The following is a 26213-nucleotide window of genomic DNA, read 5'->3' as shown; positions in this document are numbered from 1 at the left end:
CAAAGGAAGAGCTAATGGAAGTTTAAGAATTTAGTTGGTTTTTTAAATCTATATAAAATTTTAAATTACAGAATATGTTTTTGAACCCCTCGTAAGTAAGTCATTTTTTTCACAATAATGACAAAGTTTAAAAAGTTACATTATTGGTATCAATTTTAATCTAAAACCATTTTAAAATATAAGTAAATACATATAATTAACAACAAAAATGAGCTATTTATTTATAAAAAATATATATGAAATAGGTACCATATTCATTAATGACCATTGATGATATTTTAATATAATTATTAATATATAATAATACTTTGCTTTGTAAAATAAATAGCTTAGTCCCAAGGGGGGGGGCTAATGTCCCCTTAGTCAGGCTCGTCGCAAGAAATTTTCCGCCCTTCAGCAAACGTAATGCCGCCCCTTTCAATCAAAAGCTAAATATATTACAGTATACAATTTTATCATATTACTAATATAATGAATAATATTTTATAAATTGAATTTTAAATTATTATTGTATTTAATAAATTTTAAAAAGTTAATGCAATATTATTATTTCCATAAATTAATAAACGTCTTATAGGTACCTATAATGATAAAAATAATAATCTTATAAAGTTATAATATTAATAAAATAGTTATTATAAATATGTACTTCAACTTGAGTTAATGTTTACAATTTACAGTCCACAGAAGTGTACTAAACTAAAAATTAACTTTCCTTGCTTTTTTTGAAGCAGTCTTGAACGATGTCTTCTAAATCCAATTCTTGCGCCAAGTCGGACTCAATGGATAATAATGCTAACCCGGTTAACCTTTCATTGTTCATGGTTGATCTGAGGTGGTTTTTAATAAGTTTCAACTTAGAAAAACTCCTCTCAGCTGACGCTATAGTGACCGGAATCGTTAGAACGATTCTCAAACTAATCGTAATATTAGGGTAAATCTCTTCTAATTTTTTATTATAAATAAGCTCAAGATTTTTGTTGGGAGAACTATTTGGTTCGGCAAGTTGACAAAATATTTTTAATTCTTCAAATAGTTCTATTGCGTTAATATCGGATGTTTCTTTTATTGATAATAAAATAGCTAAATCTTTGCAATGATTTAATAATGTTTCGTGCTCCCAGTTTTTTAATAAGTTAATATTGTATAAGAATCCAAAATTTAAACAATGGTGGTTTAACAGATTAAATCTTTCTCGCATAGAATTAATGGCTGTGTCTATTATTGTGTGGAAAAACTACTTTAAATTTCTTTTCTGGATTATGAAGAGGCGTTTCATCTCTGTTTTCATAGCTGAAATATGTTTTTTTTTTGTCATTTACGTACTTGATATTATTCGGGAAATTGTCCTGGTATTTCTATTAATAGAGCAATTTTTTTTACAGCTATTTTAACTTTGGAAAACCCATTTTGACGGTATTTTTAAACTCTTAAACTCTACAATACTTGATACACTTTTAAGGGCCATTTGTATATCATAATCTATAGATTGCAATTGTTTACTTATTGGGTTAACAGCACTCAATTGTTACGGACATACATAAATGTTGGTCCTTTTGATCACCAATACATAAGGAGGTTCACATAAATAGCATTGGGGCTTACATTATAATATACATTATTGAATTCGCAATTACAAATTACATCATATGTGAAAACACCATGATATCTACGTGGTGAACATATATAATATATGTCCTTGTGAATACCCAAATATTACAGAGGAGTCACATACAAATAATTGGCATTGTAGTAAAAACCGAAACATCAGGACGTGCCGTTACAAGGTAATAAAATTGGTATCAACCAATGTTTGTAATAACCGAAACAATATATCCTTATAAGGTATAAAATTGGATAGTAGATACTTTTCGAAGGGGGTCTAGAATATTAATAATAATATCAAACTATATCCGGGTCAAATATCCCATAAAAATGGGGTATATAAGGTAGTCCCGAACAGTCTATTATTCAGATGTGTCTTATACGAGTTTTAGCGAGCACCTCCACGTCATATCATTGTCTAATTTATAAAATTACTTGTACTATTTTTCAATAAACTATTTAACTTAGTTTGAGTATTTTATTTGGAATATTCCTAAATCATCAACATCACTACGATTGAACGGCCGCACGCAACACAATATATAGTACCAATCAATGACAGAGGATATAAATTTAAAGTCACAGATATTTTTTAAGAGAGTACATGAATTAGATTTTGTCTGCAGACCATATGAACCAGTTAAATTCAAATCTTCTTTAATATGAAACAAAGCATCATATATTTCTCCAAATTGATGCCGTATTGGCCTTATTGCATCAATTCTTGATTCTCATCGTGTATCACACACTCTTTTTAGTGTTAATTTTGGCAAAAATTGTAGTAAAACTTTCCATTTATCAGTATCTGAAAAAAAACATAGAGTTTCTGAACAATGCCATAAAATGAAATTGCATCCACATTGCATTTCGCTGCGTCATTTATAACCAAGTTCAATGAATAGGAATTACAAGGTACATAAAACGCACGAGGATTAATGTTTAATATACGTTTTTGAATACCATTTTGTTTTCCTCTCATATTTGAGCCATTATCGTAGCTCTGACCACGCATGTCATTTATATTTATTTTCAAATCCCTAAGCTCTTTTATTATTCGCTCACTTAATTCAGCTCCCGTCTTATCAAAAATTTCAATAAACCTAATGAGATGTTCGTGCACATCACCTGTTGTAGTAAAAACAAGCCGCAGTATTATTGACATTTGTTTTCTATGGCTACAATCAGGAGTGTGCAATCCAAAATAATAAAGTAATACTTAACGTCTTTTACCATAGTCAAAATATTACTTTTCACTTTTTCAGACATTAAACTGATTAACATGTAAAAATTTACGTCGTAGTTATATTTTTTTTTTGTAAAATCACTTTGGAAATAATAATTTGTATATTTTATCATGTGGAGTATACAAAAATTGCAAAAAATTGCATTATTAAATTAAATAGAAAGACTGTAATTAATCTGATTCGTATACATGTTTGATCAGAATTGATTTACTGGGTATCAATAAAAAGTTGCAATATCAATTAAATCCGCTCTTTACTTATAAACGTTTAAATGTCCCAAACGGTAAACAGTTTATATTATTTTGATTTAAGCCCTACTTTTAAGTCTATACTTGGCGAAAAATCAAATAAAAATCAAGCGAAACTTTCAAAACACAGATAGATGTTAAAATAACTAAACAAAAATCCATTCTAAGTGGATCCGGCATTAGATTAAAAAAAAAAACCATAAATATTAAAGATTCACCTGATTTAAATATTACCAAAAATTTTACTTGTAAATTTTGAGCTTGAATTTGAAAAGAAAAAATTTGAGTCGCCCCTCCCCCTAGAAATAAGTCTAAATACGCTTATGGATGCACGTAAATATTAATCACTGTTGCGGAATTGTTTGAATTGAGAGTTATGTCGCGAAGACTGAGAAAACGACGATAACGGAACAACAAAAATAGAAAAAAACTAGGAATTGAAAAACGCTAGTCGTCCCGTGCGCGATAAGAGGTATATCATTATCGGACCGATCGCGTTCGCGTTGTATTCCGGGCGACGGTTTTCGCGATTCGGGAACGCAAAAACGCGTATATTAGCCGCCGGCGATCGTGTACCTACACCGCGCACCGGACCCGCCAACCATCACCGCGATAAAAACGAGTTCGGCTACACGGCGGGAACCGGAGGCCATCGACGTTTTTCCCCCGAAAGCGTTCGAATCGACCGGGACAGTTTTCGGTCCGCTGTTTGCCGTGTCGTTCTCGCAACACAAGTAACGCGCTTTTTTACGAGTAATTTTGTTTTGAACTCGTCCTGGTCTGACCCGTTGGCGAAATACATTGACGGCGGAGGTACGATTTACTGGTTCGCCAAGTGATATGTATATATAGTACCTACGGTGCGCGACGATGTTCGTCGACGATTTGGTTAAAGGGTTTTACGATGTGATTTTGAACAACGTAAGTTTTTTTTTTTTTTATTGAAAAACTGTTATCATTTTTGTTCGTACTCACTGCTGAATCGTGTTTCGTACACGTGCACGTTGTAAATCGGGCACGTGAAAAGGTGCTTATTCTTTTGGCGTAGGGATTTCCCCTTATTCAAAACGGTTGGAGCTTAAACGATGTGCAATAAAGTGGTATATATATATATATATATATAGTACATCTTAATTCGTTGTTACTGCAATACGATTATGTTATTGGGAAGCGATCGTTCCTCCGTTCCTTATCTAAACTACGTACCTACCTAGGCGTAATCCGTATTCGATCGGAAAACTCAATACTCGTGTTGTATCGCAATTACTTTTGGCGAACATCGAGATCATTACGAACGCAACCTAAAATTATAATACGTAGTGCGATACTTCTCAAACTTTTTTATCATGGGGCTTCCTGCATTTAATGTAAAAATGTCAAAACTCTCTCAATAAAAATGTTTTAATTATCTATTCCATTCTTTATATTAAAATGATGTGTACTATTTCACACAGATTAACTGTAAATATGCATAGTAAATTAATGTTTTTTTAATATACTTTTGAAAAAACTTTATTATAGTATTAAACGTCATAGAAGTATAAGTACTAACAAATTAAGGCCTAAAGAAAATAGTTAAGATAAAATAAATATTTTACGGCCTTGCAGTAATATAGCGATGGCCCTCTAGATGTCTAGAGGTCCAGGGCTCCCAGCTTGAGAAGCACTGACATAGTCCATCAAGCTGTTATTATTCTTAGATTCTGTATTACTTCACTCTAGAAATGGCGATAGTGATGGATACAATTCAATCACGCCTAGAACTTTCTGTTTTCTTCTGATCACTGTAGAAATAAATAATTTTTTTAATTAATTATGGATAACGATACCTAAAATTTTTTTTTTTTAAAAAAAAAATTATAATCTCAGTACAATAGATTGGTAATTGTAAGAATATATTATAATAATTTTATTTATCAAAGATAATTATTATACTGTAACTATCATTTTGTTATTTCAATGTGAAATAAAGTTGCAATTTGTCAACATTTTCCTATTATATGCTATTGTAATTAAGTACCAGTACACAGTGGTAAATTTTCAATTTTTTTGTGGGGGGAGCTTAAATTTTTTTAAAAAAATAAGTGATTTTATAATATAATATATTATAAAATAAATATAATGTATGAATTAATAATTATATTATTATAAATACAAATGAAGAATTATTTAAAACTACATGATATAAATTATTTTCTTTCTCTGTACCTTTATAGTAAGTCATTTTGTCTTTTGAACCTTTTTTCCTCTGGAAGAGGTCGAGACCTGGAAATCCCCCATGAAAATACCCACTGCTGGTATATAATTGATGTATTATGATTACAACAGAAAATTTTTGTCACAACTAATAAAACTTTTTTTATATTGTGGTACGATTAGTTTATTTTTAAAATGTATATGTATTTTGAACTACTAATTTTAGTAAGAAAAATGATAGTTGTTTTATAATATATATTTTATTTATATTTAGAAAATTTTAATCTTGGTGAACTATGATGTCGATGCAATTTGTGCTGCAAAAATACTTCAATATATATTACGTTATGACAATATTGTTTATGTACTTGTACCCATAAAAACAGTTACTGAATTGAAAAAAGTATACGATGAGCAAAAAGTTGATGTATTAATATTAAATTTTATTTTAAATTAAGTATTTTATAGTAGCTATTATAATTATTTTTAGGTTAAACATATTATATTAATCAACTGTGGTGGTACATTAGATATAATAGATATTTTAGAACCAGAAGAAGATGTAATATTTTTTGTATCAGACAGTCATAGACCAACTGATATTTGTAACATTTACAGCAGTAGACAAGTAATATTTTCTTTCATAACTGGTATTATTTTTAAAAAATTTTCACATACTATAGATACAAATTCTTACTATTCCTGAAGAGGATGAAAAAATCCCAGAATTCGAAGATGTATTTGTTGATAATGAGGTAACTTATATTAAATTTTTAAGTAAATTCTTGCAATGATTTACAATTTATTTAATTTCTGTTTAGTCATTAGAAGAAGATACTGATGAACTTAATGATGACTCAAATAATGATACTGTTGAGGAACTTCAAAATAAAAGTAGAATAAATCATCAAAACGCATTTATAAAAAGAAATAAAAGAAGAAATTGGGAAGAAAAAAGGAAAACCTTTTTATTTGATTATACTCAATTTTCATATTATGGGCGTTCAGTTAGTTTTTTATTTTTAACAACCATACAAATTTATTTACTCTATAATTTATTTATTTTTATTTTTAGACTGCTATATTAATGTATGATCTTGCTTGGAAATTACACAGAGAGTCTATTGATTTACTATGGTAAGTTAAATACTCTAATAATTATTTAAATGTTTTATAGTATACATTTGTTATTTTCTATTTTTATTATCTATGATAGGTGGGGTATTATTGGTGTCACTGAACAATACATTTTAGGTAAAACTGAGAATATGCGTTATTTAAAAGAAGTTGAGTTAATAGGTGATCACATTGGTCGTATTTGTGAGTCTGCTGTTAATGATTTGAACTGTATGTCACAATCTATTTCTAATCCTCCAAATGATTCTAGAAATTCAAGAATTGAATCTGAAAAAGAGTAATACATTTTAGATGGAAAATTTTTATTTTTACAGAAATTAAAAATAATACAATTATATTTTTCAGTTTATTATTAGCTTTATATAGACATTGGACAATTGAGTCTAGTATTCGATACTCTATGTTTACTGCTGTATCTTTGAAACTATGGACAGTTAAAGGCGAGAAACGATTGAAACAAATTTTGGCTGAGATGGGGTGATTATTATTTTTAAACAATTACATTTTAAGAACATTGATTTAAATAGTTTATTAGATAATATTTATAATTGTTATGCATGTTTCATTTAAATATAATGTTATTTTAATTTTTAAAGATTACCATTGTCAGAAAGTCGTCAAATGTATCGTTCCATGGATTTAAATTTACGTAAACAATTTTTTGGCATGATAGAAAAAATTTCAAATACCCATAATTTGTTACAAATAACTTATCCTTCTTTTATATTGCAAAAAGGATTTAAAACCAAGTACCAATGTGCTGATTATGTGTATTCAATGATAGCTACATTGGAAAGTAATGTAAGTATCAACACCTAGTATATTATACTATTCTAAATCAAAATAACAATTTAATAAAAAATTTAGTCTCACGAAAAGTCACCTATTGAATGTTTTTATAATACAATGGATTTATTATCACAGTAAGTATCAATAAGTATGAGGAAATTGAATTACAGTTATTTTAATCATAAAAAATTATGATATTGAAATCAATTTGCATAGATCCAAAAACAATTTATTAGATGAAGGAATAGAAAAAGCCAAATGGATATTAACTAATATGTTTAAACATATTCAAGCTGTATTAGATATGAAACAAGTGATATTAGCTGGACCATTTTATTACCTAATTATTCAAGAGGTAAAAAAAATATATAATTATACTGTTTGTTAATTATTTTATATTTTAAATTAATTATGTACATAATTTATGAATTGTTACAGGGAACTCTAAATTCACAACATTATTCCAACCCTCATTTATTAACTATGTTAGCTTCATTCGCATTGAGGGCTCAAATTGCATCATCGCCTAGAAATAGAATCACTCACTTACCCTTAATTGCTTCAGCAGTTCTAGATTTAAGTCAAGATTCTTGTGTAGTAGTTGGTATTCCTCCAATTACAGAATCATTGCCTAAAAGGTTGATTAAATTGTATTAAAAAATATTGATAGTTTGAATTATTAATCAACTAACATTTAAGTTTACCATCATTTTGTATTTAAAAGTTTGATTTATAGCCTATATTTAATAATTTGAATGTTTCAGTTTCTTTGGAAAAGCATTTGAACAAGTGGCTAGAAAAACAAATACGGATGTTTCATTTGATTATTTTGATTCATCTATTGCTAAAATGCAAATTAAAGACCGGCCAAGATTTTTTGATGCATTAACAGTTTTACTTAGTTGATGAACTATATATAGTATTATATTTATATTTGTATTTAAGTGAATTATGTTTTATATTCATAAATGGAATTTCTCATTTTTTTGTTTAGAATTTATGCATTTGAAATTATCATTAAATTAAAAGTGAAATATTAAATACCAAAGTATTATACATTTGTTTTATTAATATTAATATAATTATTTTTTGATAAGTGTATAAACATTTATTTTTATTATTTAGTAAAATTAAATGGAATTAAAAATGTATGGAAACGATTTGTAATTATGTAGTGGCCACTCCATTATTTGTTGTTTTCGTCTTACAAACATACTTTATAGTAAATCGTTATAAAGAATCAATTTTATGTTATCAATTTTAATATTAGAAAGAACAGACCTATTATCAAACTTAAAAAAAGAACAATAACAGAGCAATGGCATAAGTTCTTAAAGATATTTTAAGTTTAAAGGGAGGTATGATAATGTAAAATATACTACTTAAAGAGTTCATAACTAACTTAAAAGTAAAAAATAAAAACCAACCATCGCAAAGATAATATTTTTCTCTTTAAGTATCATGATAAGTCGGTTTAATATTTAATTATTATTATATGTAATGTGGCAACAAAAAATTGGTTCTATTGAATTAAGATTGGCAATGTTGTTTATAGGACGTAGACAATAAATGTGACGCCCCACAGTGGTCTGAATCGTTATTTTAGCTTGCAAAAACTAATACCACTTTTGTTTTAATTTAGATGATTTTGTAAATTATCTAACCTTACATAATTGGAAATGCTGAATCAAAATTTGTCATCCATTTTAAAATTGGACCATTAATTAGGGGGGAAGGGGGGCTAATTTTTGTATTTAAAATAAAATTTTCAAATTAGACTTAAATTAATGTAGTTATGCTGCTTAACCTAAAGTGAAAAAAATAATTTATTTTTTAATTCATTATTATTATTTTTATTTATTCATGATTATTTAATTTGTACTAATCATTAAGGTGTATTGAAGAAAACGATACATTTGCCATATTTAGATTAGTATCTGAATTGTCCGAATCACAATTGAAATCGTCACATTTTCATAGAGATTTAGCATCATCTGCTAAAGGAAGTTCAGTTTTTGAATAATATGTTTGTAATGTTGACACAATATAGTAATTTATGAACTAGATCCATATTGTTGTTTGTCCTCGAGTTCTTACGTGTATGATGTTGCCTGTAGTTCTTGAAATCTTTATTTCTACACTCTTGCGCTTCTTCTGAAAGTTGTCCTAAGGAAAAAATATCCTTTAAAAATACGTTTATACGATGAATCTAAATAAAATACTAACTAATTGGAAGAAGTGCATGTCGAATAACGTCAGCCCTGTACAGTAAGATTTTAAAGACACTATTTGGCATGTAGTACCATGGGTATAGCTTAACAAAGAGTCTTGCTGTCTCTATTCCATAAATTTCAAACGCATCCACATCTATTTCTTTTCCACTTGCCATAACTACTAAAATGGTTTAAAATCTTTTTATTAAGTTTATGTCAATCCCGGTGATATCTGATGATTTCTCTGGTTCCCTAAAAAATCTTCGAGATGTATTCCCATCATTTGTTGTACTGTGACCTTAAACAAATAAAGTAGGTACCTTTAATTTATATATTTTTTGTTTATTTATTCAAATGGTCAAAATATTACCTTGTAGTACAATATCAACTAATAAACCCATTTCGGATTTAAATCGGCCCTGAATTTCTTTTTTTCGGTGTTCCATCACAGTTTTATTTGAATCCGACTTTACCTAAAGATTACAAATTATTTAAAATAAAATTGTATTATACATTTATGAATATATATTTTTTTATAATTACCTTCCATGTTTTAAATGGTAACCGGTAGGATATGTGTAAAATACATTCTAAAAATCTTATCCATGCGTGAAGAGTGGACAATCCAAACTTAAAATTATCTGGGTTTGTCGGTATCTTTATCACTTTATCGATGTCATTAAAGTTTTTAGGTTTACATTCACATATGTAACACGATTGGCTAGATGTACTCGTCATTGAATTACATACCTAAAAAAAATCATTAAAACTTTAAAAATCTAAATTAATTTTGTATTTATGTAAAATGTTTACCTTTCCATCAATCATCGAAAATATCAAAGTATGTTTTATTTTGAGTAAATTATTGTCTTCTAATAAAATATCTGTTGGAAATATATTTTTCAACTCTGATTCGATGGTATTTACTTCTCTCTTCGTACTTTCTATTGTTTCCCTTTCATACAAAAATTTTATTGGACGATAAAAATGTGTAGACGAAGGTCGTACATTTTTCCACAAAACCACATTTTCGTCACTAATTGAACAGCGAAGTAGAAGTGGTACTAGTGAAAATATAAACACAGTGCTATCATTTTCTGTTGTCGAATCATTGAATTTCATTCTATACATCGACTGACCACTACTGCCGTCACATCCCCACTTATACAGCATTTCCAAATTTGTCATTTCATTTTCTAACTTTACTTGAGGAAGTGAACAAATACGTTTTGTGGTGTGGTTTAAAAGGTCTTGCATTGGAATTTTGCAGCTAGTTTCTGTAACATGCAAGTTATCCGGGTAACAGCGTTTCTTAGCTTCAATAACATTTTCATAACTTGGATAAATTTTACAATTTTTTTGTATAGCACCAAGTCTGATATTTATGTATTGCTGTTTAGTCAAACCATTTTCAATAAGAAAAGCTAAAGCTTCGTCTGGAGTATATGCAACGGGTAATCTTTCACAATTTTTTTCTTTTAATACACTCTTTATTTTTTTATCTCTTGTTGGGGTTGTAGTAAATTGATTTAAAAGAGAAGCAGCACATATTTTCCCTGAGTTTTGATATTTTGTTGAAAGGGCATATCTTAATTCAGGTGAGGTATGTGATTTTGTTAGAGATAAAACTTTAAACTTTTTACTTCTTTCCGTACATTCGGAAAAATTTTTCAAAGGTCATCCACCTTTAAAAGTTTTTGTTGCAGGCATCTCAAATTCAGTTTGTAGCCAAATTTGGTTTTTAGATTCAAATTTTTTATAATTTCTATAGCATGCGTTCCATTTTTTTGATACCGCTACACCAAAGTTTTTGACTTTGGTTCGAACCAACAGTTCATATTCTTTCGACCAATATGTATTCCCAGAATAGTTTTCCCGAATTTTTTTAAAAATAATGAGAATTGATTTTACACTTGTAGGACGAAATATTTTATCACCACGAATCAAACTTACAAGATCATTGTGTGAAAAATTCCGCTTAACACTACTACTTCCTGCTATTTAAAAATATACAATATTATTATAAAACTTTAATTACCTATCCACCCACATAAGGTACAATGTGTATGAGTATACCAAAATGCAATTGATTAAGATATTTTTTTTCTACGATTATGTATAAAATGTATAGTCTGTAATATTCCACTTAGTTTAAAAATAATTTAGCTAAATTTATTTTAACATTTCAGTAGTTTTTTGATACATTAATTTGTCGTTTCTCAAATAAAAATTATGGCCCAAAATATATAATATAACATTGTACACGTCATCGTCACAAGTGTTGTAAAGAATACCAAAAAATTGTATTTTCATCAGAACATTTAAATCGTTTAAAAATAGAGACGCAAGTAAACGCAAATGAAATTAAGATAGCATTAAAGCTGACCATTAGTACTATAATATTTTTGTAATTTGGACGAGAAACTTTCGGAAACTAAAAAGTAATTGTCTTAAAAAAAAAAAATACGTAAAAAACCTTATATTATATTTGTTCAGTAAATATCTAAAATATAAGAATAAATATATTGATATTAATATTTATGTGAGGGAACGATGTCCATTGTGTTTTAAAAATTAAAAAAAATTTTGTTATACGTATAATACTCACGATACGAGTAAAACTAACACGCATGCAACCGACGCATCGCGATGACGGTTTGTACGAGTTTTGATACTATTTTAACGATATTATCGCATCGTACATAAATATGGGTCATTTTATCTAATCAAATGTTCTATATAAGTTTCAATAAAGTGGTATACAATTTTATTTTGATAGTTAAATACGTATTTTTCATGTTTTCTAAAATTAGTTTTTGCAAGCTAAAATAACGATTCAGACCACTGTGGCGCCCCCTTAATAAATATACTGATGTTGTTTATTTTTTTATTTTAGAAAAAATTAATTAAACTATAAATATTAATTGTATTATTTAACTACTACTGTCAAGTGCAGTACTCCATAACTATCTTAGTAACATAATTTATTCCATCACATGAATTAAAAAAAAAAATGGTTTGAAAAACGTGATGTTGTAGATAGCATCTTACTCTATCCATTTAATCACTTTAATAAATAATCACTGTTTATCACACTACTATACCATTTTAATCATGAAGCTGTTTTAAAAAATGGTTTCTTATTTTCTAGTAATTTATTGTGTCTGCATGAAAATTAACTTTTTATTAAAAATTTAAGGGTTTAGTAACTAGTTTTCTTTTTTTTTTTTAAAATGTGAATCTTAGAGCAATTTACTACTATGATATTTTAATAAATTACAAAACGCACAAATATTTATGGTTGGGATTGTTTACAAAATGTATGGAATTTTATCTAAAACTTCAAACATTGAAAATGTAAAACCATATGTTTATAATATATATTGCGGGTTAGGTAAGAAAATAAGGAACGAATATGTCAGAAGTAGTATTGGAGTAGCATCTATAGTAGACAAGATGAGAGAAAATAGACTGAGATGGTTTGGGTTTATGATGAAACAAAAGGAAACAAATGCAATAAGAGTTGTTATGAAAATGAACAATGAGGGTTGTTGGTGTAGGGCATGTAGAAAATCGAGACAACTGAAGGTTTAGGACAAGGGTGGCAGACCCTAACTAGTTGGGGAAAAAGTGAAGGAGATAAAGAAAATTGGTATTGTTGCATACAGTGAATTCAACAGTTCACATGAGGATGTTTGTTAGGATAATTCCAATAAAAGTACTCAAACTAAGTTAAACTTTTTATTGAGATATTTCTAAGTACAAGTATTTATTTAAATTGATAATTAAACTGGTGTGAAGGTGCTTGCTATAGTCAGACTAAAACACGTCTCCTCCAGGGCATATTCAGGATTACTTTATATATCCGATAGACGCAAGTGTGTGTGCTATTTCCCGTCCAGCTCATAATTAATGATGCAAGGATGTGGTCACTATTGCTTTGATTGTATATTTCTTATTTTAGATTTTCTGTATAAAATGACTATGTAATCTACTTATGATTCCATAAGTAACCATAATATTTAAATTATCCACGGGTGTGGTTGTGATATTCATCTAAAATTGTCATTGTTATTATCTAATTACGCAACAATTGTATTATTGTAATGCAAATTGTTATAGCATTTATATATATATATATCTGTAACATTATGTGATAGAATGTATGCCCATACTGTGTATTAGTTTTGACCATAATAAAATAATTTGTTATTTGCATCAAAATTGACTTACATGTTATTTATTCAGTATTAATTGAATTTGCTTCGATGAACAAATTTATTAGTGTTTCAATAATGCGTTATTAATCATTTTTTTTTACCACTATACCGTCCAATTTACAGTTTGAAATAATCTTTATCAACTCCTATGGATTACAAAACTAAATAAAAATTTTTAATCCGTCTAATGCTGATTTTTTACTAAACAGACAGTTGTTTTTATGTTGTGTCTGAGTCTTGACTCTAACAACCTGATAAACAAAAACAAAATTGAAACAAAATCAAAACTTTTGTTTCCATCAAACGGGCTTCATTTTGTTCGAGTTTGGTTTTTGTATTCGATCCTTTTCCACTGGTTGTTACGAGTTTTTATTTATTATTATTATAATTATTTAACTATTAAGCATAATAATAATATATATATATATATATAATAATGAATACATTTATTCAAATACTTTTACTCAAATACTTTACAACAATGGCTACACACCAAATTATTTAAATTAATTATATTACTATTATATTACTACATTATTACTTTCGTTTACTTACTTAGTCTAGTATTAGTCTAGTATAGTCTAAGTACAGAATTCGTATTCAGATTTCGTAAATTCGTAATTTGTTTTCAGACACAATACGACCGTTTCCACTAAACAGACTCGAGTTTTAAAACACATCGAAACTTTTTGATGTTACCGCTTCCGAGCGGGACATGAAAAACAAAACTCTAACTGTCGCGAAACACGTCGGTCTTCAAAATGTTTGCGAAAAGTTCCAGTTTTGTTTTATTCGACACAAGTTTGTGTTTTGTTTATATTTTGTCCGTTTACTGGAAAACCAGCATAATGACGATATTAAGTTATTAAATATTATTATCATCAACGATCGGCAAAATATTTCGGTGATAAACGATTATCACTAGTAGTCGTGATAACGACCTGTTAACACTTCTGCCGCCGGGAAACTGTCAGAATCGCGGTTTTAAATCGCTCTCACAATAATCATTAATTTTAGAGATAACATTGATTTTTGGTTTTTTGATTTTTTTTAATTTAAAAATTTGTATTGTTAATATTAATCACAAAACTATTATCATTCTACCTAATTACTTTTCCTTGTAATTATTTTAAGTAAAAACAGTGTTTATGGTTGTAATTCAGTAAGTGAGAATAACATAACTAACGATGGACGTTTGACTTTATTACTGCTGTAATATAAAAATATATTTGATTAAACTTTCTTAAGTTGTTCTTTGAAAATGGCAAATCAATTGTATGACAACATGCAATCAGAGTATGTATATTTTTCTTATTGAAATTTAAATTATTTGTTTATTATGTTAAATGAAAAATATATTATTTGTGTTTATGTATTTTTGCAAGTTATATTTTACTTTCATTTCTTTTCACTAATGAAACATATAATTTCATATACATTTATTATACTTTTAATAATTGACAAACTAATATGTTTATCAAATAAATATATTTGTTCAATGTGAGCAGTGGCGGCTCTAGGATTCTTTTTTTTTAGGGGGCATGAGGAAAATCAATTTTTTTTTAAAACAGTTTTTGAGATCTTTATATCTATATATAATGATTTACACTTTGTATTGTATCTATAATATTAAGAGCTCATAAATAATCGCAGTGATCTTATTAAGTACATCATATTATTATTTAAATAAATAAATAAAAAAGTATATATATATATATATATGCATAATATATTGAAAAATTATATATAATATATAATTTTTACAAAGACTAACGAAACGTATAAACATAAAGAGGATTGCTCACAGCTTGTGGACAACCAATAGACATGGAAAACAGTACTATTTTTAGGTATGAATAGTAAAATGTATATGATAAAGTACAAACAAATTAATTGAAATAGATGCCTGGAAACTGATTAAACATTTGAATCAAAGTAAATTGTACAGAAAATAATGCACGTTGTGACAAATATACAGTAGGAATAGTAGGATGTATAGACTATTACTTATAAATATTGACAAAACAGCATTAGCGTTGTAGATTGTGACGATAAGAAATTTACCAAACTAGAATTATAATTATAATTTCTGATAGTAACCATTGACGTAGAGAACAACACATCAAAATAACAAACATTATATTATACTATATAAAATAATGTATAGTAATAAAACTGTAATAGACATAATACTAAATAACCATAGGTATAATTACCTTTTTTTTTTTTAGGAATTTGGGGGGGCCCATGGCTTCATGCCCACCCTCCTTACAGCCGCCACTGAATGTGAGCCTTATTTTTTTTTTGAAAAACTACTCTTTTAACAATTAAAATCTTAAAAAAATTCTATAATTGCTCATTGGTGTACTTCAAAATCATATTTTGAAACTAAAAAAAATTATTTTGTTGATTGAATTTTATAATGTATATATCAGGAAGTAGGTTTAAATGATGAAAATATTTATTGTTCAAATTTGTTAAACAATTATTATTGAAATTATTGTGAAGATGAGATTCAATTTTTATTTTCATGTGATTGATTTTTAGGGCCGAAAAGGAATTGGTTGCAATATTAAATGATAGTCAACCAGATTCAAATGTTGATATAGATCAAACATTGAACGATAAAGCAATGAAGAATCAACTAACTAAAAGAAATGTTAAGAACCTAATTAAGGTACTAATTTAACTATTATATAATTAAGAATAAGTGATAAAAATTATAATTTTTCTACCAACAATTTATATCTCTTATTAAAAATAATTTGTTTCATATAAAATAGTAAATACATTTTAATACTTATATGTGTTAAATGCTCAAAAATATGTTTTACTTTATAACAGGGATGGCAAACCTTTTGAAAACTGTGTGCCCAAAATTACTTTTTTTTTTATAGAGCGTGCTATGAAAAAAATATTAAAAATATTATAATTTTATTGTATAATTAATATATTAGTATAAAAAGGTTAGTTTAGGTATATAATAATAATAATAAATAATAAATAATAATAATAATAATTATAATAATATTGCTTTATTAATTATTTATATTATATTATAGGTCCTATAATATTATATATTATATAATATATAATAGTAAAACTTTTTGCGTGCCATGGATTTGCTATCCCTGCTTTATAATATTTAATTACAGTTATATTTAAACGATTTGTTTGATATACTGTTATAATGTTAAATTTCAGAATGTATTAACGAATGATGATGTTGCTATTATGTTGCGGCAAACTTTAAATGATGATTTAGATGGAAATTGTTTATACGAACCAAAATTAACTAGAGCAAAAATTAGGTTGATTATTTATTTTATAGTATCTGTTTGGTTAGATGAAGTATTGAAATTAAAATAATATATATTTGTAGAGAAATGTCAATAACTTACCCTCCTCAGTTGTCTCCGATTCAGCAACAACCAATCATTTCAGAATCAGAATGTAGATTATTGATTGAGAAAGAATTCCCTGATGACTCTGAGGATGAGGAATATCATCCAGATAAAACTTTAGAGGAAGAAGAAGATGATGATTATGATGATGAATCCAAATGTACAGAAATAAATAAATCATTTGAAACAGATTGTGAAGCAGAAAGTAGTGTTAATATTAAAGAAAAAGCCGTTGTTTTAAATGATAAAGTATGAGATCGTTAGATGTTTTAAAATTAAATTGCATTAATAATTTTTTTATATAGGAAACAATTGGAATGCGTACAAGATCAAAGTTATCTTTAAATGACACACCATTAGAAATTATTGAACAAGCTTTTATTCCACCAGATATTACTGAAGATATGTATGACTCGGCTTGTGAAAATGATGAATGGATGGAATTTCTTAGTGAATTTACAAAACCTTTAGGTATATATAAATAAATATTTTACTAAATTGTATGGTAATTTTAGTGTACGCTGGTGAATTACAACTGGCATTTTTTTAAATAGCAACACCTGTTATCAGCAACAGATTTAGATAGACCGAATATTTTTATCCTTTATACCATAGCTCTAAAACCAAAATTGACTTAATGACAATGATTTAAAGTTTTGATTAAAATTATTGAAGTATTCAACAATCATTCTAGAATTTTATAAATTATTATTCAATTTCTTGTTTTTTTATGTATTCGTAGATTTTTCAGACATCAAATCTTTTAAATTTAATTTGAGGAATTAACTAACTTCAATTACACTTTTGACATAAATTTTAGTCATGGTTGAAATCGACGCTTCACTTCTTTTTAAGTGGCTGCTAACATCTCCTTTTGAAGTTTTACACAAGCATTTTTTATTTTATTTTTGAGGTCATTAATATTTAAAGATGAAGTTGAATATGCTACATTTTTAAATGACACCATAGAACACATGAGCAGTAAATTAAATTTAAATTATTTGATAATGTCTGCAAACCTACGAATACAAAAAAAAAAGAAAATAAATTGCATGATAATTCATAAAATTCTAGAATGATTGTTGAATAATTCAATAATTTTAATCGAAACTTTAAATCATCATTAAGTCAAATTTGGTTTTAGAGCTATGGTATAATGAATAAAAATATTCGGTTTATCTAAATCTGTTGCTATTTAAAAAAAATGCTAGTTGTATTTTATATGCACATAATAAAAGGGTTAAATATTTGGAAATTGTAAAAATATGTATTTGAACTGTCCCTAACTATTTAAAAACAGCTCATTTAAATTCAATGTGGCTAGACATAACTATTTATTGATATCTTTAAAAGGAATCGCACTGTATTATATATTTTTTTACATAAATATAAAAGTATATATACTATAAAACTGTTGATATTTTGTGTTAAGACATCTGATATTCATAGTATTGTTATTTTGGTAAAAAACTAAAATGTAGACAAATATATCTAAAAATAATAAAACCTCAAAGTATGGAGAAAATATGTGAAGTTAAATTTTGTATTATACAAGTATTACTTCAATTTGTAGCTTATCTATTAAATGTTAAGTCCTATTTATCATATTAAGTAGTATATTATAGTATATATTATAATATATACTAAACAACTATTATATGGTAGTATAATATGAAATATTATAAATATATAATACTATGGCAGTACAAATTTATAACCGTATATTAAACCCTTTAAAGTTATTAAAAATAATTACAACTAACAAAAGTAAGAATGATTGTCTCTTCCGTAGATAAATATATATATATATATATATTAAATAATATATAAATGTTTTTGATTTACTTTAGAATTTGTTCAAAATGATGATAATGAAGATGATCCAGAGTACAATGTCCTTTGTGATGATGATTTTACCAGTGGTAATTATAAAACAATTATAAATTTAATTTTAATTAGAAAATCTATAGTGTAATTATTATGAAAACAATTTTGCTACTACTTGTTACATTTGATTAATGCTTTTCAGAATTTAGTTAATATTTTTGGATCATGTAAGGTTGTAGTATTTGCTTTTTCAATAATATAATTTGTTGGTTACTAACTATTTATTAACCCTTTGCAGCCTACATAGTGAAAGACATGAAAAAAATTTTTTTTTTATGATTATTAAATAGGGCTTAAATAATATGAATTGAATAAAAAAAATTCTTTTACTATTTTTTTAAAGTCAAAAAACACATGATGTCAAATGAGATCACTGGGTATTAGATAACATGATATTTTGTAGTTTGGATTATATTCTAGGTGAATAATAATATTAAGTATTTTAGACAATAACAACATACTTTATTAAAAAAAATACTGCAAAATATTTCAAATAAAAATAGTCACAATTCATATATATGAAAAATTTACTTAATAACTTTATAACAAAAATATATAGTTTTATAATAAAATGAGAACAGGAAGTTTGCACATTTTAAAATAACAATTGGATAATTAATTAAATTTTAAAATTCCTTAAATATTTCAGACTTGTAAGATACTTATAATCAGTCTACAATACAAAAAAAAAAAAAAGTAATGCTAATAAATAAAAACTGAAAACTTAACAATAACAAAAACTATAACAATATAATAAAAACATAAGATAATTATAATAAGTCTATACTTAAGACAAAAGAGGATAGTAATGATTAAATGAAATAAAATAAAATACAGTAAAATACAAAATAACAATGAATTAGGCATTTGATTAATTTAATTATTTGTTATTTGTTGTGAAAACTTACAAAACAGTTTTTGTTATTATTCAAACAAAGGTAAACATTACACTTTTCGCATTTCATTCTAGAATAGCTATGTTCTGGACAATGTTTGCACCTCTGTCTTTCACTAATAGGACATGGCCAATGCTCTATTTTGTCAAACTGTACGTCAGCACACAGTCTAGCAGCAAAAACTTTTCTTTTTTTAGGAGGTGTAGGATTTACAAAATTTATACTTGAAGATGGACGTCCCCTTTGTTTTTTTTTATTAAATCCAGCATTTTTAAGTCCTTCAGCAATATTAGTTTTGAATTGCAACATACTTTGATACTTAGTTATATGTAATTGCTGACAGTGTCTTCTGTAAAGTAACCAAGCATTTACAGTGCACATATCTAAAATATGGTGTATGATTCTTAAATAAGTGTTTAACTTTATTTTTTTGTCCTGTACAATTCTACCAGCATGTCATGCAGGTCAATTCCCACCATGAAGCTATTATATTCCTTCACACAGGCTGGTCTGACAACAGAAACATATTTTTTATTTGACACACTCCATCTTTCAACGGAATCAGTTGGTTCTATTCCCATATAGTTTGATATAATATGCACATACTTATTATCAAACCACTTACAACAAACTATTTTATTTGTAGAGACAATTTTCCAGTCATACGAGCCACGTCCACTTTTTTTCATTACAGTATCAGTCTCAAAATCACAATTACCCGTTCTATTTGATCGTACAGTTCCAATACATTGTAAGCCTGCATATTTTGTACGACATTGGAGACTGTAAGAATTAAACCAGTTGTCCACAGCTACTTTATAATTTTCAAATTTAGGTATGCATTCAGTTAATCGCATGACGATGTCTCCGCTCAGACCAAGTCCTGTGTCGAACAGTTGTACAGTACCCTTCCCAACATAAATTTCAAAGTCATGAATTATACCATTCTTGGAAGCCATGGCAAACATTTTGATGCCCCACTTATGCGGTTTGTTTTTATTATATTGTTTCATGACAAATCTATCTTTGAATGGTATAATTATTTCGTCAACTGAACTGTATTCTTCAACTGGTATTTTTTTCATATTATTCCTAACAGAATCTATAAACGGACGGATTTAAAAAAGTTTGTCATGATTTGGGTTGTCTCGTGGAAGTAAATTTTCATTATTGTTTACATGAAAATTAGATCGTAATTTGTCATATCTGTTACATGACATGTTATCACTTATTATTGAAAATCTGTTTAGTCTGTGAGCTCCAAAACATCCTATAGGATGGCATTTTTACGATACTCATATAAAAGTGTATTCCTATGTACTGTTCTATTTCAGAAAAATTAGTATTGATACTCGACCCATTTTTTTGACAAGAGTAGTAATTTTTAAACCTATAATCAATTACATAAAAAATAAAATAAAAAATTAACTGCAAATATTTCTAATAAGACTTAATGATGTCAAATCGAATCAATGGGCATATATAATTCCATTAAATATACAACACGATAAAAAGAAATAACCCAGTGATACGTTTTGGGATCATCATTTGAATATCACAATAATTATTGTTTACTTGGCACATAATGCTCTCAGACGCAAAATTAATATTTAATTATATATTAGAAACGTAATAATATTTTTAAAAATCACTAATTATGAATATTACTTACCTATAATGAACAGCAAACACGACCATGTAACGAAAATACAGTAACATTTTTTTTTTGAATGATTGATAATTATTGATAACAAATTACCCAACGTGATTTTACAGTATGACCACTCCATAGAAAATAATGTTTCCTCCTCAAATATACAATAAAATAATGTTTAGGGCCGTTACTTATTATTTTATATCACATTAAAGAACATGATTTCAAAAGGAGTCATGAGCCTTTTAAAGGCATACATTTTATAATCAAAAAATGTATTTATTAATTAGTAAATTGGTTATGAATTTTATAGTTGATCAAGAAGAATTTCGAATTGATAAGTCTGTGAGGATTAGTCGTAAGGAATATAATGATTTAATGAATGAGTTGTACGAATTTACTGAAAGCTATATTGAGTTCAATGGTGGTAATGTTGGCGAATTACTTGAAACTAATGCAGTTATTACAGATTTTGAAAATGATAAAGTAATTAAGTTTTTTTTTTTTTACTTTAAGAATAAAGAATTAGTTTGAAATTCATTTTTAAAATTGAATTGAACTTTAATTATTTTCAGAATACTGTTAAACCAAACCATTCTTCTCTATCTATGTCTGTCTGTACACCAAACAATTCAGAGTTGAAATCAAATAGCAATTGTATTATAAATGATAATGTAATATAATTTATACACTGATTTTAAATTATTTATTAAATTAAATAATTTGGTTTCATTATTATTTTCAGATTATTGATAAAAATTTTAGTCCATCTACTTCTGCTTATACTTTAAATGTTCTAGATTGGAAATCTAACACAACATGTTCTACAATTGATAATGTAATTTTATTTATATATGTATTAACATATTAAAAATTATAACATTTAAATAATTTATTATAATTTATAATCACTAATGTTGTTATTTATAGATTGAAGCTATATCTAAAGTTACTTATCCATTTTTTCCTGTTAATACTTTAAATTATTCTGATTGTAAATTAAGTACTGCTTGGTCTATGAATGATTTACAAATGACTGAAGTGGTTAATTATTCTACACAATTAGGAGAAGAACCAAATTTATCTGATCTTAACAATCATCAAATGAGTATTAGTGAGCAAATAAAAAAAATCTATTATTACTTTACCGACAATAGTATTGTATTTTGAGTCAAACACTGAAAAACTTAACAATAATTATTACAATGTAATTAGGTGCTGAAAAAACAAATTTAGTTCCTCAAAATATAATTGTTTGTGATAAAAAGAAAGGTATGTCAACAGAACAATTATTTTTATTAAAACAGCAACTCGCACAACATGTCCAATTGATAACCCAGCACTATATATTATGCACAAAGGAAAAATCATACAAAATTCTTTGCCGAAAATTAAAAAATATGTTGGTAAATAAATAATAAAATATATTAATTATAGCATTATAATTTTTATTAAGTATATTTGAAATACTTTCTTATATGAGTTAACTAATTTAATTGATTTTAGAACATAATTAAAAAAATCAGTGAACATAAAATCTATACACCAATCAACCTATCCACATCTTTTGAATTTATTCAAGAGTGGATTGAAATACAAAATGATGACATTGATACTAATTGGTAATTTACTAAATGATATAAGCTGAAAATATATTGTTTATTTTTTTATATAAACATATCATTTAAACTTATAATTAGCATAATGCTCATTTTTAGTATGTAGAACGATAATTATAAAAATAATGATTAATTTTCTGTTTTGTGTCATTCATAATTTAAACTTTTGCTATTTGTTTATAATTTTAGTTCTTGAATTCATTTATATTTTAAAATGTTCTCTAATTTTTTTTTAAATTTTTCTTCATATTTATATTCACTGTATTAAATTATATATTGCAATAAATTAATATTATAATTCTTATTACATTGATTTTCAGGAATAACATTTCCTTACCATTGTATCTGAAAGAATTTATGCTATTTTATGATAGACCTGTATTTATCTATCCTCATTTATTACCATCAAAAACTTTTAGTCTTGATTATGAGACTCATCCTATGGGACCTTCAGAAGAAAAGTATTTAATAATTTATAGTTATAACTATAGATTTAATTAGTTTTATTATTTTGTTATATTAAATTATTTTTTTAATTTTCAGAGTTCTGGTTCATAAAATTAATTATTTGTTTAAGAGATTAACAGAATTACATAGAACTCGAGCTAAGTATAAAAATTCAAATATATTTGACATGTTACCAATGATATTGAAAATTGTACAAAAAAGATGGTTTTCACATAGAAAGTTAACTGATTTAAAAATGCTGATAACTCGTCGAAAGAAAACATTGGAACCTAAGCCTTTGAAGGTATGTGTATTATAATCAATGTGCTTACTAATATTAGTATTTTCATAAAATTATTTTATTTAATTTAAATTTTTTTTTAATTCAGCAGTATATTAATTTAGTATAACCAACCAATTTCAGTTTAGTTCTATAATCTTTATCTTTATACATAGGCTTTCAAGCAGATCCGATATATTATTTAAACACTGTAGTTAAATATTTACTTGTAATTCTTGAAATATAATAAAGAAATATAATTGTTATTATTATTAATTAGAATACGTTGAAACTTATTTATTTATGAGTTTATTATCTATGAATTAAACAATTTTTAGTTAAAGGTAAAAAATGAGTAAATTAACGAATCTTGTTTATTTTTAAATTTAAATAATATAGTAATACATTATTGTAAATATTTATGGAAATGTATAGTTTAAATTTCATACCATTCTATTATTATAGTATAAAATGAAATATAAATATAATATTTTGTAATAACTCAAAAATAAAAAATAAGAATAAGTAGGAGAGAGAGATATATTTGAATGGGGTGAAGATGTAAAGGTGGTGAGATTTTATAATGTATTAAGGATTGTTACCTTCCTCCTTATTTAAGGGAGGGCTCTCAGGGTTGTAAAGGTTCGAGAGCCGATCAGCGCAATTGTACAGTCTGCTAAGCTAAATAAAGCAGCACTTACTTCTTTTCCGTAGACCTTCAGATATCGATGCGAGATTGTAAAAAGGATAAATGCAGAATTCGATGCACTGGAATCGGGTACTCTTCAATACTCGTACGGAGAACACAAGTCGAACGGATGAAAATCACACGTATAAACTCTCTCGTTAATCTTATGATCGGTGCGCATGCACAGACGATCGAAGATCAAGAGCTCCAGGAAGAGTTGTATGTCCCTGTTATATAGGGACGTATGACGGCATGGACCTTGGCCGGTCCTTTGAATATTATTGTCTTTATTGTTCGATTTATGTTGTCTGTAGGGGTATCGAAGAAACCATTATTTTTTTATTTAAAATAGTTTCAAATTACGTACATATGAATATTATACATTATTATAAAATATTTGTGCAGTATTTTACAAAGAATGATGCACATCATTACAATTTATAAATATGAAATATTTGAAAACATAATAATTTGTAACATTGTCTCAATAGTACTTTTCAAATATTTTGTGTTACCTTCTAATTAAACTAATTCTTTATTATAGATATTTATTTTTATGTATTAGTAGATTTACTGCAGATCTTGGTAATATTTTAATTGTGTTTTTAGAAATATTTAGTTGATGGAGAAATCGAAATACCTCGTCATATAGTTGACATTGGAAATCTGTTTGCAAGTAAATGTTTGCTGGATTTCGATATTAAACAATTTCCTACAAGCTGGAAACATTATGTAAGACAGAAGAAGTTTAAAAATAAGATAAATAAGATAAATAAGTAAAATAAACTGTTTTGTTTAAGATTAATAACTATAAGAATTACAATACTATAGATAATATTATAGATTTATAAGACTATTTTACATTGTAATAATATCCCAAAACGGGATTAATAATTCCCAAATTTTTATTTATTTCGTTATTATTTTTGTATTTTTTATTTATGGAATTGTTATTAAATAAAACATTTTTTTAAATTGAGATTAATTTTATCTTGTTAAAGTCTGGAAACACTTGTCAGGCAATAAAAACTTTTACTAAAATATACATTTTTAAAATTAAGTATTTCTTATGGAAATAAATACTACAAAATATAATAGTCAACCATGTACAGAAAGGAAGAAATAAATATTCAATTTTTTCAATAAATTAGCATGTTGGTGTAGATAACCCCATATAAATGTTATAATTTCATGTATTCTATTTATTTCCTGCTTGCTATAAGGTGTTGCATATTATTTGATAACCTATGATTCACTATTGATTTCTGATTTCCAAAAGAGCTAAAAATAAATCAATCACATTTGTAAATCACTCCTTGATCCAGATAGCGGATGTACATCCATTACTACAGAAACTAATTGCAAATTTTGTATAAAATGCATAGTAACTCCTAAGTAGCTTTTACTATTTAAGACATTAGTCCAGGCGTCTGTTGTTAATGTAATATTTTGAACATAATCGATAATATATATACCTCAGAAATCATATCATACTTATCATCTAACATCCTGGTTATAATTCTTCTGCTAGGTAACTTGAATAATGGTGTAGCAACTTTTGAGTAAGCTTGAAAATCTTCTTTTTCTGTTATATTAAGAGGTAGACCATCTTTGGCAATAATGAAAAGCAGTGCATTAGAAAGTTTTAAATACTTAGTACCTCCTTCTGAAATAAATTTATAAAAC

At 26.5% G+C, this 26213-nt stretch overlaps 4 protein-coding genes across 13 annotated transcripts; 2 read left to right on the top strand and 2 right to left on the bottom strand.

Annotated features, from left to right (window-relative positions):
- The first annotated feature begins 3486 nt into the window (after positions 1 to 3486).
- On the top strand, positions 3487 to 8200 carry LOC112689764 (cell division control protein 45 homolog). The gene is made up of 13 exons (XM_025563603.1): positions 3487 to 4018; positions 5568 to 5720; positions 5784 to 5921; positions 5977 to 6048; positions 6115 to 6300; positions 6369 to 6430; positions 6510 to 6707; positions 6776 to 6907; positions 7027 to 7231; positions 7298 to 7353; positions 7436 to 7574; positions 7658 to 7857; positions 7984 to 8200. The coding sequence occupies exons 1-13, from the start codon at positions 3968 to 3970 to the stop codon at positions 8123 to 8125; spliced, it is 1734 nt and encodes a 577-aa protein (XP_025419388.1). The 5' UTR covers positions 3487 to 3967; the 3' UTR covers positions 8126 to 8200.
- LOC112689765 lies at positions 4552 to 14542 on the bottom strand. Of its 9 annotated transcripts, none has more exons than XM_025563606.1 (9): positions 14208 to 14542; positions 10246 to 11429; positions 9976 to 10182; positions 9803 to 9905; positions 9446 to 9730; positions 9134 to 9385; positions 7912 to 8012; positions 7770 to 7850; positions 6610 to 6697 (listed from the first exon to the last, which is right to left on the bottom strand). In XM_025563606.1, exons 2-5 carry the CDS (start codon positions 10687 to 10689, stop codon positions 9624 to 9626), a joined length of 861 nt encoding a protein of 286 aa, XP_025419391.1. In that variant the 5' UTR covers positions 10690 to 11429; positions 14208 to 14542; the 3' UTR covers positions 6610 to 6697; positions 7770 to 7850; positions 7912 to 8012; positions 9134 to 9385; positions 9446 to 9623. The 9 variants fall into 9 exon arrangements, with proteins under 9 accessions (XP_025419396.1, XP_025419391.1, XP_025419392.1 ...); XM_025563607.1 differs by having other exon boundaries at positions 10246 to 10709; XM_025563610.1 differs by lacking the exon at positions 14208 to 14542 and having other exon boundaries at positions 9134 to 9213; positions 9317 to 9385; positions 10246 to 11909.
- A 91-nt stretch (positions 14543 to 14633) lies between these two features.
- Positions 14634 to 25421, top strand: LOC112689793. The gene is made up of 15 exons (XM_025563643.1): positions 14634 to 14948; positions 16200 to 16329; positions 16857 to 16963; positions 17035 to 17305; positions 17362 to 17527; positions 18907 to 18978; positions 21807 to 21979; positions 22069 to 22167; positions 22239 to 22331; positions 22424 to 22607; positions 22709 to 22899; positions 23000 to 23115; positions 23433 to 23573; positions 23656 to 23863; positions 25137 to 25421. The coding sequence occupies exons 1-15, from the start codon at positions 14914 to 14916 to the stop codon at positions 25305 to 25307; spliced, it is 2157 nt and encodes a 718-aa protein (XP_025419428.1). The 5' UTR covers positions 14634 to 14913; the 3' UTR covers positions 25308 to 25421.
- LOC112689794 (piggyBac transposable element-derived protein 2-like) lies at positions 19812 to 21778 on the bottom strand. 2 transcript variants are annotated; one of them, XM_025563644.1, is made up of 2 exons: positions 21512 to 21778; positions 19812 to 21229 (listed from the first exon to the last, which is right to left on the bottom strand). In XM_025563644.1, exon 2 carries the CDS (start codon positions 20922 to 20924, stop codon positions 20262 to 20264), a length of 663 nt encoding a protein of 220 aa, XP_025419429.1. In that variant the 5' UTR covers positions 20925 to 21229; positions 21512 to 21778; the 3' UTR covers positions 19812 to 20261. The 2 variants fall into 2 exon arrangements, with proteins under 2 accessions (XP_025419429.1, XP_025419430.1); XM_025563645.1 differs by having other exon boundaries at positions 19812 to 20188.
- Positions 25422 to 26213: the final 792 nt, after the last annotated feature.

Source organism: Sipha flava, unplaced genomic scaffold, assembly GCF_003268045.1.
Source record: "Sipha flava isolate LNK unplaced genomic scaffold, YSA_version1 46_pilon_pilon, whole genome shotgun sequence".
Classification (NCBI taxonomy): domain Eukaryota; kingdom Metazoa; phylum Arthropoda; class Insecta; order Hemiptera; family Aphididae; genus Sipha; species Sipha flava.
This window is presented reverse-complemented; position numbering and strand designations above follow the sequence as displayed.

Coding starts and splice junctions, on each gene's coding strand:
- LOC112689794 (XM_025563644.1), bottom strand. CDS start 20,924: ATGAAAAAAATACCAGTTGAAGAATACAGTTCAGTTGACGAAATAATT.
- LOC112689764 (XM_025563603.1), top strand. CDS start 3,968: ATGTTCGTCGACGATTTGGTTAAAGGGTTTTACGATGTGATTTTGAAC. Junction 6,908..7,026: donor CAAATTTTGGCTGAGATGGG/GTGATTATTATT, acceptor TAATTTTTAAAG/ATTACCATTGTCAGAAAGTC. Junction 7,575..7,657: donor ATTACCTAATTATTCAAGAG/GTAAAAAAAATA, acceptor GAATTGTTACAG/GGAACTCTAAATTCACAACA.
- LOC112689793 (XM_025563643.1), top strand. CDS start 14,914: ATGGCAAATCAATTGTATGACAACATGCAATCAGA. Junction 21,980..22,068: donor CAGATTTTGAAAATGATAAA/GTAATTAAGTTT, acceptor AATTATTTTCAG/AATACTGTTAAACCAAACCA. Junction 23,116..23,432: donor GATGACATTGATACTAATTG/GTAATTTACTAA, acceptor ATTGATTTTCAG/GAATAACATTTCCTTACCAT.
- LOC112689765 (XM_025563606.1), bottom strand. CDS start 10,689: ATGCAAGACCTTTTAAACCACACCACAAAACGTATTTGTTCACTTCCT. Junction 10,183..10,245: donor TTTCGATGATTGATGGAAAG/GTAAACATTTTA, acceptor GATTTTTTTTAG/GTATGTAATTCAATGACGAG. Junction 9,731..9,802: donor AGTTGATATTGTACTACAAG/GTAATATTTTGA, acceptor TATTTGTTTAAG/GTCACAGTACAACAAATGAT.